General features: G+C 46.2%; 2 protein-coding genes across 2 annotated transcripts in view; both read right to left on the minus strand.

Moving 5' to 3' along the window:
• Positions 1 to 11,908, minus strand: part of llgl1 (LLGL scribble cell polarity complex component 1) — a 95,929-nt gene extending 84,021 nt beyond the window's left edge. Inside the window, exons 1-2 of the mRNA XM_083650188.1 lie at positions 11,724 to 11,908; positions 4,168 to 4,265 (exon numbers count right to left, since the gene is read on the minus strand). Of these exons, the coding sequence (XP_083506314.1) occupies positions 4,168 to 4,265; positions 11,724 to 11,804 (179 nt within the window). The 5' untranslated portion in view covers positions 11,805 to 11,908. The remainder of the gene's footprint in view (positions 1 to 4,167; positions 4,266 to 11,723) is intronic.
• Positions 11,909 to 15,459: 3,551 nt separating this feature from the next.
• myo15aa (myosin XVAa) overlaps positions 15,460 to 17,157 on the minus strand; it is a gene marked incomplete at its 3' end in the record, with an annotated part of 119,225 nt that continues 117,527 nt past the window's right edge. The window contains exons 63-65 of the mRNA XM_083649301.1: positions 16,178 to 16,311; positions 15,750 to 15,890; positions 15,460 to 15,561 (exon numbers count right to left, since the gene is read on the minus strand). Of these exons, the coding sequence (XP_083505427.1) occupies positions 15,460 to 15,561; positions 15,750 to 15,890; positions 16,178 to 16,311 (377 nt within the window). The remainder of the gene's footprint in view (positions 15,562 to 15,749; positions 15,891 to 16,177; positions 16,312 to 17,157) is intronic.

Raw genomic sequence — 17,157 nt, forward strand, 5'->3', positions numbered from 1 at the left:
CCATTTTCCACTCCATCTTTGTAATTGGGTCAATAAACTCTACATCTGCTTCAACACACTGTTTCTACTTTCTACTCCTCTCCCTCAACTCCTGAACTGCTGCTGCTAACACACACACACACACACACAGAACACACACACACACAGAACACACGCAAACACACCCACGCAAACACACACATGCGCAAACACACACATACAGAACACACGCACACACACGCGCGTGCACACACACGCAGACAGACGCACGCACACACAGACGCAAACACACACACAGAACACACGCACACACACACACACAGAACACACGCAAACACACAACCACACAGAGCAAACACACACACACACGCGCACACAGACGCAGACACAGATGCACGCACACATGCAGACACAGACGCAAACACACACACACAAACACACATACAGAACACACGTACACACGCAGACACAGACGCACACACACACACACACGCACACACAGACACACGCATGCAGACACAGACGCATGCACCACAGCCACGCTGGCCAGGCGTCAGTGTGTGCGAGTGGTCTAATCTCTGGTGGGGAGAACCACACATCTGGCACTACTGGCTGGAAGTGTAAGTGTGTGTGTGTGTGTGTGTGTGTGTGTGTGTGTGTGTGTGTGTGTGTTAGTAGCAGGTATGTAGGGAGGCACCCCGAGGTCAAACCCGAGTCACTGAATATGCAGGTTTATCAGGCGCCACACACACACACACACACACACACACACACACACCTTAGTGTGCATTTAATTACACTTAATTAAGTTTCATGTGTAACTGATGACTTCATTTCTATTATGGATCAGTAAAAAGTGTCAACATGGTGTTACCGCCTATCCCCTAAAGGGCCACTTCACCAAAAAAACAAAAACAATGCAGATTTATTTTGCACATAATGTGTGAAAACTATCAGCAGTTTTGCAGACATGTGTTTAGTTTGACTCCAGTTCAGTTTGGAGCAGTGATGTCATCATCACAAGACAGTGATGTCATCACAAGACTTGTAATTAACTCATTGAGTGCCATGGACGTCCTTCGACGTCCAATTAAATAGTGACGTAGAGTGCCACGGACGTCCTTCGACGTCCAATGCGTTTTTTGACGGTGGGACGTCGATCAAAGCCTTCCGCAGCTCCTGTACAACTATAGTAGCTATTGGAGGTCTATAACCTATTTTACAGAACCCTTAGGTGGCGACAGTGCTCTCCAGATTACAGAAATGTCAGGAATACACAGCCTGAAATAGCCTTGATGAAAGAGAACCCGCTCATGCTGCAGTCCAGAGCCATGTAGATTGTTCTGGCTGCAACTGACGGTGCGTGCGAACACAGTCAATCCGCGCACACAACTGAGTCCTTCTGCCTCTGTCTGTCTGTCAGCATAGTTTCTCCACATGATTAGCCGCTAGAAAAGCAGCAGCGCGACACTGAAAAGCCAAACCTTTCACTGCAGTCCGCGTGTGGCTTCTCCATGTTGCGCTGCCTGGGAGGCGGCGCTTCCCAGGCTTCCTAGACGCTTGGTGCGAGGCTGTGTGTTACTAGTGTGGGGAGGAGTTTTCAGCTGAGGGGGGGGAGGGGGGGTGGGGCACGCAGGGCAGGACACAACTACACCACATCACTACATCAGAAAATATTACCGTATCTAGAGTCAGTGAATGTGCTTGAAATGCTGCATTTCACAAAAGGCTGAATATCTCAGCTTATAATTTGAAATGCCTGAAAACGCTGAAAACAACCTATCTTCTCCGGCTCATAACTAAAGAACGGAAAATGGTATCAATAAACTTTTTTTTGCTGATGATACAATAGAGTCTCCTTGTTCTTTTTGCGTGTTCGGTGTTTACATAGTAATATCACACAATATTCTGTGGGCCTCGAGAAATCACTGAAAACGCTCTGAAAACTCTGGCACTGGGAGCGTCCGTTCTCCAAAAGTGGCTGGCACTCAATGAGTTAATACAACATGATTCAGTGCCTTCTGATGACATCAGCGCCGCTCAACTTAACTCAACTCTCAATAAGTGTCAAATCAAATGAATGTCTGCTAAACTGCTTACAGTTTTCAGATACGTGTGAGATCATACAGTATGCAAAATAAATCATCGTTTTTCAGTGAAGTTCCATGACTTTCTCTATGAATTGATAAAAAACTGTTCCGCCTTAGTTAATGTGATTTTTTATTCAACCGATCAACAGTCTGGTTTGAACTACAGAGCTGGACTCGCGGTGGAGGAAACCAGACCACCATCGAAAACCACCATCTAATGCAAGAAATGAATCAAGCCAGTTGCAAAAGACAGTCTGCTATTTTCCTGCCAAGCGACCCATTTGTAAAGTTCCCTTGTATTCCCTGAAGTCTCTGAAGTGAATTGGCCAAATTCGCTGGCCTTCCCCACCTGGAGTGCACGCCCCCCACCTGGAGAGCACGCCCCCCCACCTGGAGAGCACGCCCCCCACCTGGAGAGCACGCCCCCCACCTGGAGAGCATGCCCCCCACCTGGAGAGCACGCCCCCCACCTGGAGAGCACGCCCCCCCACCTGGAGAGCACGCCCCCCACCTGGAGAGCACGCCCCCCACCTGGAGCGCACGCCCCCCACCTGGAGAGCACGCCCCCCACCTGGAGTGCACGCCCCCCACCTGGAGAGCACGCCCCCCACCTGGAGAGCACGCCCCCCACCTGGAGAGCACGCCCCCACCTGGAGAGCACGCCCCCCACCTGGAGAGCACGCCCCCCACCTGGAGAGCACGCCCCCACCTGGAGAGCACGCCCCCACCTGGAGAGCACGCCACCCACCTGGAGAGCACGCCCCCACCTGGAGAGCACGCCCCCTCACACTCCATGATATTCCAGAAATGTGAAGTTTGGTAGCATCAGTCATTTTGTAAGAGTGGTGTCTTGTAGGTGTTGCTTTTTGTCAAAAAATGGACATCTCATTTTGGAGCAAAACACTGAGTGTTTTCCATTCTCCATGTCTTTCACACTGGCGGGCCCACATCGCCTGTGTGTGTGTGTGTCTGTGTGTGTGTGTGTGTGTGTGTGTGTGTGTGTGTGTGTCTGTGTGTGTGTGTGTGCGTGTGTGTGTCTGTGTGTGTGTGTGTGTGTCTGTGTGTGTGTGTGTCTCCCCTCCTCCCGTGCCTGGTACTACCAGTCTCTCTCTCACTCGGAAAGCTGCGACTCAAAGGGCTGATTCTCTACTCACTGCATCAGCATAACACACAGAGCCACCCACACAGTGAGGCTTCCTTCACACACACACACACACAGTGAGGCTTCCTTCACACACAGCACACACCCAACAACCATACACTACACACTGACTACACTGAACACACACACTACACACTGACTACACTGAACACACACTACACACTGAACACACACACTACACACTGACTGTAGTGAACACACACTACAAACTGACTACACTGAACACACACTACACACTGACTGTAGTGAACACACACTACACACTGACTGCAGTGAACACACACTACACACTGACTGCAGTGAACACACACTACACACTGACTACTGACCTCTTGCATATTTTCTAGAGGTCACAGTGCTCGATGATGGTCTGAAGGTGAGTGTACCGTCATGTCTGCCACTGTGCACGTGATGCGACGTGAAACATCGTGTGGCCCGTGTGTGTCAATTTGACCGGTACAGGAATGGATACGAGACTGACCGGCCGGCCACCCGGTCAATAGCCGATTAGCTGAAAAGCGGCTGATTCCGGTCGTCTACCGGTCGATCAGTGCATCTCCAGCTTCTCATGCTACAACCACAATTTGGGTCACAGCAAAAGAGGTGCCTTCAAAACAAACAAAACCTGCACAGGTGGAAACTCTGACTTGTGTTTCCTGCCAAGAGACAGAGAAAGACGACGCTGTGACCGCACTGCAGAGCTGATGAGAGGTGCAGATAAACACAGCTGCACTTCAACGACACACACATCACTGAAACACAAGACAGAGAGAGAGAGAGAGACAGATAGAGAGAGAGACACAGACAGAGACAGATAGAGAGAGAGAGATAGAGAGAGAGAGACAGACAGAGACACAGAGAGAGACAGAGAGAGAGACAGACAGAGACCGAGAGAGACAGATAGAGAGAGAGAGACAGAGAGAATGATAAGGATACATTTTGATGGCTCCTGACTTTGTGCCGATGGCCATGAGTTGCAGCTTAGGATCAAAGGCCAAAGCACTGGGCTGGTGGGGGAATCCATGCTCCACAGTCTGAGAGAGAGACAGAGAGAGAGAGAGAGAGAGAGAGAGAGAGAGAGAGACAGAGAGACAGAGAGAGAGAGAGACAAGACAGACAGAGAGAGAGAGACAGAGAGAGAGCGAGAGAGAGACAGACAGAAAGAGAGAGACAGACAGAGAGAGAGACAGAGAGAGAGACAGAGACAGAAAGAGAGAGACAGAGAGAGGTGCAGAGAAAGAGAGAGACAGACAGACAAAAGAAGTGGAGATACAAAGAAAACATTAACGTTATATTAATTTTTACGATTACGATTACGAAAACTTTATTGTCCACAAGTGGAAATTCGTCTTTGGTTCCACCGCAGACATGTCTCAAAAGATAAAACACAACAATACACATGACAAACACATGAAACACATGAAACACATGAGACAATGCAATTATGACAAAGAACCTGGCTAGACATCCACAAAATGACCACACATCCACAACAGTCTCTAAAAAGTTCTTCCCATAAAATACATCCTCCTACAATCTGTGCGCGTGTGTGTCAGACTGTAAAGTCTGACACACACACCCCTCACAGACTATACAGTCTGACACACACACCCCTCACAGACTGTATAGTGTGTGAGGGGTGTCCGTGTCAGACTGTATAGTGTGTGAGGCGTCTAAAAGGGAGGACTCCCTTAATAAAGTTAAGAGTAAAGTTCTTAAAAAGCGGTGATGGAAGCACAATTGCTTTATTGCGGCGCTCTGCAGGGCTTGTTAAAGAGGATGAACATAAACTCACAGCTTTCCTCCTGCTTGTGTTCGAGGCAGAGACAGCTGCTTGTGTTCGAGGCAGAGACAGCTGCTTGTGTTCGAGGCAGAGACAGCTGCTTGTGTTCGAGGCACAGACAGCTGCTTGTGTTCGAGGCACAGACAGCTGCTTGTGTTCGAGGCAGAGACAGCTGCTTGTGTTCGAGGCAGAGACAGCTGCTTGTGTTCGAGGCAGAGACAGCTGCTTGTGTTCGAGGCACAGACAGCTGCTTGTGTTCGAGGCACAGACAGCTGCTTGTGTTCGAGGCACAGACAGCTGCTTGTGTTCGAGGCAGAGACAGCTGCCTGTGTTCGAGGCAGAGACAGCTGCTTGTGTTCGAGGCAGAGACAGCTGCTTGTGTTCCAGGCAGAGACAGCTGCTTGTGTTCGAGGCAGAGACAGCTGCTTGTGTTCGAGGCAGAGACAGCTGTCTGTGTTCGAGGCAGAGACAGCTGCTTGTGTTCGAGGCAGAGACAGCTGCTTGTGTTCGAGGCACAGACAGCTGCTTGTGTTCGAGGCAGAGACAGCTGCTTGTGTTCGAGGCAGAGACAGCTGCTTGTGTTCGAGGCAGAGACAGCTGCTTGTGTTCGAGGCAGAGACAGCTGCTTGTGTTCGAGGCAGAGACAGCTGCTTGTGTTCGAGGCAGAGACAGCTGTCTGTGTTCGAGGCAGAGACAGCTGCTTGTGTTCGAGGCAGAGACAGCTGCTTGTGTTCGAGGCAGAGACAGCTGCTTGTGTTCCAGGCAGAGACAGCTGCTTGTGTTCGAGGCAGAGACAGCTGCTTGTGTTCGAGGCAGAGACAGCTGTCTGTGTTCGAGGCAGAGACAGCTGCTTGTGTTCGAGGCAGAGACAGCTGCTTGTGTTCGAGGCACAGACAGCTGCTTGTGTTCGAGGCAGAGACAGCTGCTTGTGTTCGAGGCAGAGACAGCTGCTTGTGTTCGAGGCAGAGACAGCTGCTTGTGTTCGAGGCAGAGACAGCTGCTTGTGTTCGAGGCAGAGACAGCTGCTTGTGTTCGAGGCAGAGACAGCTGTCTGTGTTCGAGGCAGAGACAGCTGCTTGTGTTCGAGGCAGAGACAGCTGCTTGTGTTCGAGGCACAGACAGCTGCTTGTGTTCGAGGCAGAGACAGCTGCTTGTGTTCGAGGCAGAGACAGCTGCTTGTGTTCGAGGCAGAGACAGCTGGGGAAGCAGTTAGGGCTACAGGGGAGAGACCGAAACAAACCTGCTTTAACGATGTCAGGGGGGTCTTCAACCTTTAGTGGCCAGAAACCCCCAACCGAGGACTGAGAGCGAAAAACTAAATGTAGTAATGAACCATTGACCTCGCCCTGGGACCCAGGTAACATGTAGAACACGACCATAACCGTTTTACCCCTAAAGCATTTGTCTAGAGATGCAGTGATATGATGAACATTTTGGCTGATAGCGATAACAATATTTATCAATGTCGATATGATCTGTGTAATAAATATGATAAACACATTTCGTGCATATTGAAAAACACATGTAAACACTGAATTTCCTTTATTTCCGAAACATTTGAAAAAGCACATACCACATTGTTTCTTCTCAATGTGAACATTTTGGCAGATACCAGATCTGATAAACAATATTAACATTGCTGTTATTTTGCTCATCAGACCAATACTATATACAAAGAAATGTACTAACATCACTGGACGATACCTATATGACCTACATTTATCTGTCTGTCTCTCTCTCTCTCAGCCACATCAAAGCAACACACACTCCTGTTGAGAGACCACCTCTTTGACAGTTGAGGCAGCTGGTGGCTGGTGCCAAACTCTCTCTCTCTCTCTGTGTGTGTGTGTGTGTGTGTGTGTGTGTGTGTGTGTGTGTGTGTGTGCGCGCGTGTGCGTGTGTCAGTGCAATGGAGAGTCCATGGACTTTGAACATGCCCACTTGAACAGTGTGTGGGACAGTGGAAAAACATAACGTCTCTTATAAACACTTTAGACATGCTTGTACTGAACTTGTTTTGGATATTATTTTGTCGTATATCCTTCCCTCCTCCTCCTATTTTTTCTGTGAAGCACTTTGTAACAGTTTTGATAAGCACTAGGCTATATAAAAAGTTATTATCATCACTACTACTACTACTACTACTACTACTACTACTACTACTACTACGTGTGCACCACCTCCACCCCCCAGCTGTTACTATGCCATTCTTGTCTTCTGCCAACAGGGGAACGTATTCGGTATCGGCCGAAAATGATGCATCGATTCGGCACAAAACAAACATTTCTGCCGATATGAGAGGCTGATATAATGCTGGCTTCTTGACACGCAGCAAACAGTGAATGTGTACATTTTGAAAAGCTTTGTATTTATTCCAGATTCCTGGTATAAACCCTATATACACAGTAGTTTATGCATGATATAAACCCTATGATATACTGTACATAGTTTATGCATGATATAAACCCTGATATAAACCCTATGATATACAGTAGTTTATGCATGATATAAACCCTGATATAAACCCTATGATATACAGTAGTTTATGCATGGTATAAACCCTGTTATAAAACGGCTCTCTCAAATCAAGCAATCTGATTGGTTCACAGCCATTGTATAAATCCAGTAACCCACTCCAATAACCCATGGCCATGGGTTATTGAGTTGCCATGGCAACTCTCTTACTAAAAGGCTTTGGTTACCTCAAATGACAATGTAGAAAAAACAAATGGCGGAGACAGCTGTCAGATCCTTGTGAATCGATCTTCGCTTATAACTTTACTAATACTTCGCAGAAAATTATGTTTTGTACAAGAATAGACGCGGGCTAATGTCTTCTTTGCAAAAAAAAGGCTGTTAACCCCGCATTTAACCCCGTAACGTTAGTTGGTGTCGGGCTTTGCAGAAAGCTCTCAGCTTCTCAGCAAGCGCTGAGAATGCAGCGCTGCGCTCGAGCTGCATGCCGGGCTTTCCAGAAAGCTCTCAGCTTCTCAGCAAGCGCCAGGATTGGCCAATGTCAACTTCAGTCTCCAGAACGATCCAATCAAATCACCCGCACGTTCTTGCGGTCCCGCCTTACAGTAGTGTTTCAACTGACTCTATCAGAATCAATGACATGCCAGTCGGACTTATAGTATTATTATTATTATTATATTATCATACTTGGAAACCGTTTTATAAAAGCAATATAGCACTCGAGCAGCGTGTGTTGTGGCATATATCCCGCTGCTCAGCAGTTATCCCACTCGGCCTGCGGCCTCGTGGGATAACAGCTGAGCAGCGGGATATATTTGTCACAACACACTGGCTCTCATGCTATATTCCTTAAATATAAACCCTATGATAAACAGTAGTTTATGCATGATATAAACCCTGATATAAACCCTATGATATACAGTAGTTTATGCATGATATAACAGGGTTTATATCATGCATAAACTACTGTATATCATAGGGTTTATATGTAAGGGATAATGGATAGTGAGCCGGTGATTACTGGCGAAATAATGACCGACAGGTGAATGATTGAGCCCGACGCGCAGCGGAGGGCTTAATCATTCACCTGAAGGTCATTATTTCCAGTAATCACCGGCTCACTATCCATTATCCCGCTTAGAACACGGCCTACAACTAAATCATTCAATAATCTGACAAAAATAATTATTCAAATAGATTTTTTAATAGCGTTTTTTCAACGACAAAGCGGTTTCATTCGTAATTGGCACACAAGACACCACAGTGCAACTGGTTGGCCTAATTAGTAGTGTCTTGCTGACAAAAAGCTCTTATCAACTGATTAATCCAGGTGTGGCAGAGCAGCGGTCGGTTGTCGAGAAATAATGACCGGTGAATCTTGTTGATTGACCAATCAGAATCGAGTATTCAAGAGAGCCGTGTTCTAACAGGGTTTATATCATGCATAAACTACTGTATATCATAGGGTTTATATTAGCGCTGTGGCGATTCATTTATCTCCCGATTCGATACTATCACGATTCTTGGGTGCCGATTCGATTTATATTGCGATTCTTAAGTATTGCGATTGTACGATTATTGCGATTCGATATTACGATTTATTGCGATTTTTGTTTATTTTTTCAGTTTGTTTGCTTTTTTACACTAGATTAGAACATGGGAAAAGTTGAATCATACACTAGAGACTGTATATTATATATCATGAGTAGGGCTGGGCGATATAGTTAAAAACGGGCGGACTGGGATCATAATTCAGGCCGGGCATTAGATACCAAGCAGGCCAGGCCGATATGGGCCGATGCGCGTAGAATTTGGGCCGTTTGAAGCCAGATTTGGGCCGTTTGAAGTCCAATTTTACAATGAGATGCACCCACATTAACCCTGAAGTGTAATTATTACTTCAGACTAACTAATAAAGTAATAAAACCACTAGTAAACCAGTAGACGGCGCCTGGCCTGCTGTTCAGTGAGTGACTGACTGACTGCCTGACTGCAAGCACCAAATTTTTTTTTTTTTTTTTTTTTTTTTTTTTTGCGATTATCGATTCTGGAATAAAAGATCGATTCAAAAAATCGTGACATTAAAAATCGCAATACTTAGGTGAATCGATTTTTTCCCCCACCCCTAGTTTATATTATATCAGGGTTTATATCATGCATAAACTACTGTATATCATAGGGTTTATATCAGGGTTTATATCATGCATAAACTACTGTATATCATAGGGTTTATATCAGGGTATATAAACCCTATGATATACAGTAGTTTATGCATGATATAAACCCTGATATAAACCCTATGATATTTATGCATTTCTACATCATTCTGTCAACTGGGCTCACTGTGCAGTTGAAGGCCACCGGTTCACTTCTCAGCTGGTTTTGCTTTGCGCTCCAACTTATCTCAGCTTAGACCTTGTCAGCTGTGATGCAGCCTGACCATTAGATGACCTGCGATTGTTATACGATACACACAACTATCAATACATTCCTTATTCCTGACAAACGATACACACACAACTATCAATACATTCCTTATTCCTGACAAACGATACACACAACTATCAATACATTCCTTATTCCTGACAAACGATACACACAACTATCAATACATTCCTTATTCCTGACAAACGATACACACACAACTATCAATACATTCCTTATTCCTGACAAACGATACACACAACTATCAATACATTCCTTATTCCTGACAAACGATACACACACAACTATCAATACATTCCTTATTCCTGACAAACGATACACACAACTATCAATACATTCCTGATCCTGACAAACGATACACACAACTATCAATACATTCCTTATTCCTGACAAACTATACACACACAACTATCAATACATTCCTTATTCCTGACAAACGATACACACACGACTATCAATACATTCCTTATTCCTGACAAACGATACACACACAACTATCAATACATTCCTTATTCCTGACAAATGATACACACACAACTATCAATACATTCCTGATCCTGACAAACGGGTGCTGCAGCCTACTTTTAGGCCCCCCCACCAGTTTAGCAACAGCAGCCAAGGTGACAACACGCAGCTCTCTGAAAGCGGATCTCAAACTTGTTCATACCAGGAGGAACTCCTAAATAGATCTATGCACCGGCCAATGGGGGGGAAGCCGTCCGGGAACGTTACTGGGGCTTTCTGAGATGTGCACAGAAAGCTACAGATTGACATGGGTTGGTTTGTTTCCATGTTGATGTTGAGCCAAAGTGGAGCAGCATGAAACGTGACACTCAAAATGCTTTCAGACCCCAGATCCTCCAAACAGAAAGCAACACAGACAGGTCTGGCTCTCAGCACCTCATCTGTAGATAGGAAAGACCTCTAAGTCTACACAAAGTATCTATAGTTTCCGTTAGCGCTAGTCTCAACCTGTGAGCGAAAATTGTCACTGACGGCAGCTAAATCATGCACCAAATGTGTCACCTTGATCAATATAATTTGTATGCAATTATATGGGTCACACTCACATGAAGTTGCACTGCTACATCATCAGCCATTCTCACCCTCTCACATCAAGGGGAGATGTCTCCCTGACCCAAATGTGAGAATATTTTTTGTTATTGTTAATATGATTTTGAATATATAAATATGTCCAGAACTCCACTCCAATACCCTACTGTAGGGAGAGCCATAAAAGTGAAACTATGATCAAAATAGCCATTCCTCTACATTCTATTGTTCTTGTAAATGAAATAATGACGTTTTTAACGACTCATCGATGTGCTGGGGAGTGGGGACCCCCTTGGATGCCCTCAATGACCCCTCGTGGTCCCCGGAACCCACTTTGAGAACCACTGATCTAGGTCATCTGTAGCCTGGTAACCACTCGCATAATCAGTTGTTGGTGGTGCTGAGACTGGAGTAAGTTTGGGCGGCGGAATGTTATTTAGTTTGGACGCAGGCCCCGCTTGGACGAAAACCAATTAACACGCCGTGAAAACAATCAAGACAATTAACCGCCAGACGGCATCACTTCCCCGTGCAAGCAGTCACCCCATGCTAAAACCAAAACCCAGCATCTTCGCAATCTGAAACGTTAATTCTGTGTTTGTAGGATAGGAACAGAAACAGCGGGTGTTGTGCTGCAAGAGTGCTCGCTGCTCGACTTCAGATGTGTCCCCCTAAAAACAACACGTCTGGTATAGTCTTGGGGAGCAGCAGCCAGAGAGGAGGACCGTTACTTTACCTTGTTGAAGGCGAACAGCTCCTGTTTGATCTTCTCTCTCTGCGGGTCGGTGCCCTGCCGACGAAACCTAAACTTCATCATCTTGAAGCCGGCCGAGGGGAGGGGAGGCAGGGGAGGCAACACGGTCGAGCCAGGGGACACACGGTGAATTCCTCGGTGCGGTCGGACGATGCTATGCTAGCTAACCAGCTAGCCCATGCAGGCTGAGAGCAAGCGGGGCTGGCAGGCTGCTGCTGCTGCGGCGGCTCTCCTCTCCCTCTCTCCTGGTGCTGTTTAGGTCGTGGGTCTGACCACAGCCCCCCGGTTCACACGAACCCCGGTGGTGTCGTCCAATAAGAGCGAAGAAATCTGCCAGCAATTATGCAGAAACGCCCACACGTCACGGCCGCGTTATTATAATATGGTCATTATGGATCCCACTGCTTTTCCTTGTTAAGACCCGCCCTACTCTGCCTCTGATTGGCTTACCCTGATATTCTTACCCTAACCTTAACCAATCATCGCTCCTCATGCCTAAACCCAACCAGAGAGACGCTCCACTGCAGGCGTTGCCAATAATAAGAAATGGTACTCTTCCGGTCTCCTAAATGGGCGTGGTCATCAGCTTGTGATTGGCTGTCTGTCAATGTTATGAAACTTCATTGGCTGACCAGTCTCCTAAGTGGGCGTGGCAGTGGCGATACGTCCGTGGCAGATACAGGAAGTGACTGGAAGTTGGGGTGTCTTGCTTGAAATCCCATCGTCTTTGACCCAACTCAGTCAGAGGCAGAGTAGGGCGGGTCTTAACAAGAAAAGCAGTGGGATCCATAAAATGGATAGCATTACATTTCTTGTTAAGACCCGCCCTACTCTGCCTCTGATTGGGATAAAAAGAGTTCCGACATCTCCATTCACTCCAATGGACCAGTTTTTTTCCAGGAAGTAGAAAGTGGAACTCTTCAGTAAAAAAAGCAACACTGTCGAGTTGCATCAAAATAGACAGTGTTATACTTTGAAAGGGTTTTTCATCCCTTGAAATGAATCAAATTGTACATTATCGGCTTTATTTTAGCATGCAAAAGTAGCGCGAGACCCATTCCTGGCTGTTCATTGGCTAATGATTCTTGCATTTTGGTCCTCCGCTGACGCCACTCTCTTACTAGAGGACACTAGTGTCCTCTAGTATGTAGTAAGAGAGTGGCGTCAGCGGAGGACCAAAATGCGAGACTCATTAGCCAATGAACAGCCAGGAATGGGTCTCGCGAATGGTCTCGCACTACTTTTGCATGCTAAAATAAAGCTGATAATGTACAATTTGATTCAAGGGATGAAAAACCCTTTCAAAGTACAACACAAACTGCCTATTTTGCTGCAACTCGACAGTGCTGCTTTTTTTACTCAAGAGTTCCACTTTCTACTTCCTGGAAAAAAAAACGGGTCCATTGGAGTGAATGGAGATGTCGGAACTCTTCTATTATATTGCTCTACTCTGGGCCAGAGCAATCATGGCTCTGCTCTGGGCATGAGGAGGTTGGGTCTGGGTTGGGTTTAGGCATGCAGAGTGATAATTGGTTGGGTTTAGGCATGAGGGGTGATGATTGGTTAAGGTTAGGGCAAGAATATCAGGGCAAGCCAATCAGAGGCAGAAGAGGGCGGGACTTGACAATGTGGTACTGTGCTATGCATAATAATGCATAACAACACACCCAGCGCTGTGGAATGTGATGTTGGAGTTGTGGCACGGGATGTGCCCACGTGGTCGGAGTTTCCAACGTAACAGGATAACGTAAACTCATAAATTCAGTGCACCCCATATGTCAAATTAATATTGTCAAGAGTTTGAAGCTGGGCCACTATAAAGATAACTGACAGGTTGGCCAGCCAATAGCAGAGACAAGAAATCAATTTATATAATTAGGCTCTTTCGGTCATCAATTCACAAAACTCAATAGATTTTATATTACAAACTTTTATTATCGGTTGTCATCATATTTCTTATTGTACAATAATATTCAAGTACAGTACATTCGCTGTGTACAATATTTGCAAACAAACATTTCATTACAATCTGGTCATCATTCAGTGCAAAGTATTCAGTGATGCGGCCCGTGACTCCATGTTGTCCCAAAATTGGTTTCCCATAAAGATGTGTTTCCCCTGGCGACCGCCGTGATTTCACAGCAGGGAAACAGAGTCATAAAACCCTGTGAATTGTGTGGCTTCTTTTGCATCGCTGGCTTTCATACAGTGAAGCAACATTTTGAAAACATCTCAAGGTCTTTCATCCAGTGAAGCAACATTTTAAAAACATCGCAAGGTCTTCCAAAGAATGAAAGTAGGTTCCCGAAAGTAATAGCTCTGCCTCCTAATGAAGGAGTTCTAACCACAAGCAGCCATTGTTTCTGTAAGGAATCCAGGCTATACATGAGTTTACATTGACATTTTTAAGCACCAATTCCTAATCATGTCCATGGCAAAACAAGAAAACATAAGGACACAGGGCACACCACCAGGGATTTTTTTTTTTTTAAGGGAGACATATTTTGGGAACAATCTACTGAACCGTTTTCAAGCAGGACCAAAACTATTTTAATTCGATATCGCCCCAGGACCGAGGCTAATCAAATCATACTAGCCTAGCCTACTCTTCTGGGGACCTACTGCAGGGAATCATGACCCAAATGGGCTTCAGCTCATAGTTGATGAAACACTGGGGAATAGGTTTAGATACTAAAGAGTCCAAGACAGAGCAGGATGCTACAGAGTTCTGCCTACAAACAAGACAGAGCAGGATGCTACAGAGTTCTGCCTACAAACTTCTAACTGACAAGCGCAAACCTTTAAGCCCACGGCACAGCGGTGTGGCCATTCAGCTTTATGGCACCACACCCCCACCACCCACATCATCCTAGCCACTCCCCCTACAGCCCCTTCTCCCCCTCCCACATCATCCTAGCCACTCCCCCTACGGCCCCTTCTCCCCCCCCACATCATCCTAGCCACTCCCCCTACGGCCCCTTCTCCCCCCCCACATCATCCTAGCCACTCCCCCTATGGCTCCCGCTCCCCCCCCCCACATCATCCTAGCCACTCCCCCTATGGCTCCCGCTCCCCCTCCCACATCATCCTAGCCACTCCCCCTACAGCCCCTTCTCCCCCTCCCACATCATCCTAGCCACTCCCCCTACAGCCCCTTCTCCCCTCCCACATCATCCTAGCCACTCCCCCTACAGCCCCTTCTCCCCCTCCCACCACCCACATCATGAGAATGAGTTAGATCTGTAACAAGGGCATTTATTCAAGTTTCTCGTCCTCACATTGCATCAGACACTTGCATGCATTTCATTCCATGGCGTGTGTGTGTGTGTGTGTGTGTGTGTGTGTGTGTGCGTGTGCGTGTGCGTGTGCATGTGTGTGTCATGCGTGCGTGTATTGGCTTACTGGATATACTGTGAAGCTACTGTGCCATCCTGTACATGTTATTTATAGGACTGATAGGTGGGTGGACTCTATAGACCCTGCTCGACATATGTTAATGAGATCGGTATAAAACTGTTAGTCTGCTTTCACTTCCATAATGTTGTACATGCATCACTTATAGAAACATTATTGCATTTAAATTAAGTATATCAAAATATTACATTTTTGAAATAGAGGTAGATACAAAATATTTATGAGGCATAAAGATGGATTTTGCTGTGTGCGTGTGTGTGTGTGTGTGCGTGTGTGTGTGTGCGTGTGTGTGTGTGCGCGTGTGTTATAGCAGGGTGATTTCGCTTGGTGGCAAGGTGAGTCTCTTCTCTCTGACTGACAGCAGGTTCTCCACGTGCATGGCAATGACCCGACACAGCTCCAGACCCTGCGCACACACACACAAGTGCTAATTATATTGGTTTTATTTCTCTCTCACACTCTCTATCTCACACCAAACTTTCAAGGATTTCAAGGACCCATGTCACTCACGCACACGCACACGCACACGCACACACACACACACACACACACACACACACACGCACACACACACACACACACACACACACACACCTGCTCCAGCTGCAGCTGTATGATGCGCTGGCTGAGCAGGTCCCCGACCATGATGTCCACATAGGGGTAGCTGGAGCCTGAGGTGGGTCTCTGGGTGCGAGTCGACTGCACCTCCTTTAGAGGAAAACGCACCATGGCCTCCTAACCAGAACACACCGCGCGCGCACACACACACACACACACACACACACACACACACACACGTTTTAAGATTCTCATCTAATTTCCTTTGTGTGTGTGTTTTGTGGGTCATCGGACCTGAACATAATATAAACAACATGGATACAGCAGCAGACAGTGCACAGTATCACCAGCAGATGGAGGCAAAGGCTTTGTTTTGAAAGATTTCCCAGCCAGTCCAGGGATTTGAACTGGAAATCTTTTGGTCACAGACTAGATGTATTAGACTATTATGTGTGTGTCCATACATGAGTATCCTTGTTGAGGAAGTGCAGTCCATTCTGATTGACAGACAGGATGCACGGGGCTTGGACGGAGGCGGAGCTCGAGCTCTGGATGTAGAAGAAGGAGGAGCCGAACATGGGGAAGGCACTGACGAGCCCTGAGTGAAAACACATGACGGGTCAGCTCCAAACTGCCAGCACATTCTGCAAAACAAGCTGTTACATTCCAGTCACTGTGGCTTACATCCAGTGTTACTTAAACGTTACATTACTTAATGTTACATCCAGTGTTACTTAACGTTATATTACTTAATTTTACATCCAGTGTTACTTAGTTGCTGCAGAGGCACATGTTCCAATATGCTTACTATACCTCATTTGAGAACCATCCAGTCGCCAGAGTAAAATGTTGGAATGTTATGTTTCTGCAAACTACGGATATGTTGAGATAAAACATTTGTGAACCAAAAATGTTGCATATTAACATTTCAAGTCCTCCAACCACCCAATTTGAAGATGTCAGTTAATTTTAACACAGCAGTTATTTTTGAAAACATCACCACGTTCATTTGAAAACATTAAAGTCGAGCTGAACCCAAAAATGACTTTTCTTTTTTTTTTTCATATCACGACATGGCAGCTGTCAATCAAATCTTCATTTCAGGATAATTTTCTCTTCCAAATGAAGGAGAAAATGGCACCTAGTGCCTGTCATCTGACAGAATTTCTAGCCCATAAACTAACTACTAACTTGGCTAATTGTATGGAACATACTAAATAAATCAAACGGTAATGTCTGAGAATGCAAAGAAATGTAACTGGCTCGTTAAAACTCGCATTCCAGGAATATTGTATTTACCGCAATAGCGATAATGGCGCGCGCCTGAGAGGCTGGTTGTCAGGGGTCGCCCCTTGGAGATTCCAGGCCGGCGGGCAGCACCCATGCATCGGATTGTCTGCTCGTTCCACACAGAAGCAGCTGGCTGCCTGGTACTCGGCGGATC

Source organism: Poromitra crassiceps (genome assembly GCF_964638095.1).
Source record: "Poromitra crassiceps genome assembly, chromosome: 13".
NCBI lineage: Eukaryota > Metazoa > Chordata > Actinopteri > Beryciformes > Melamphaidae > Poromitra > Poromitra crassiceps.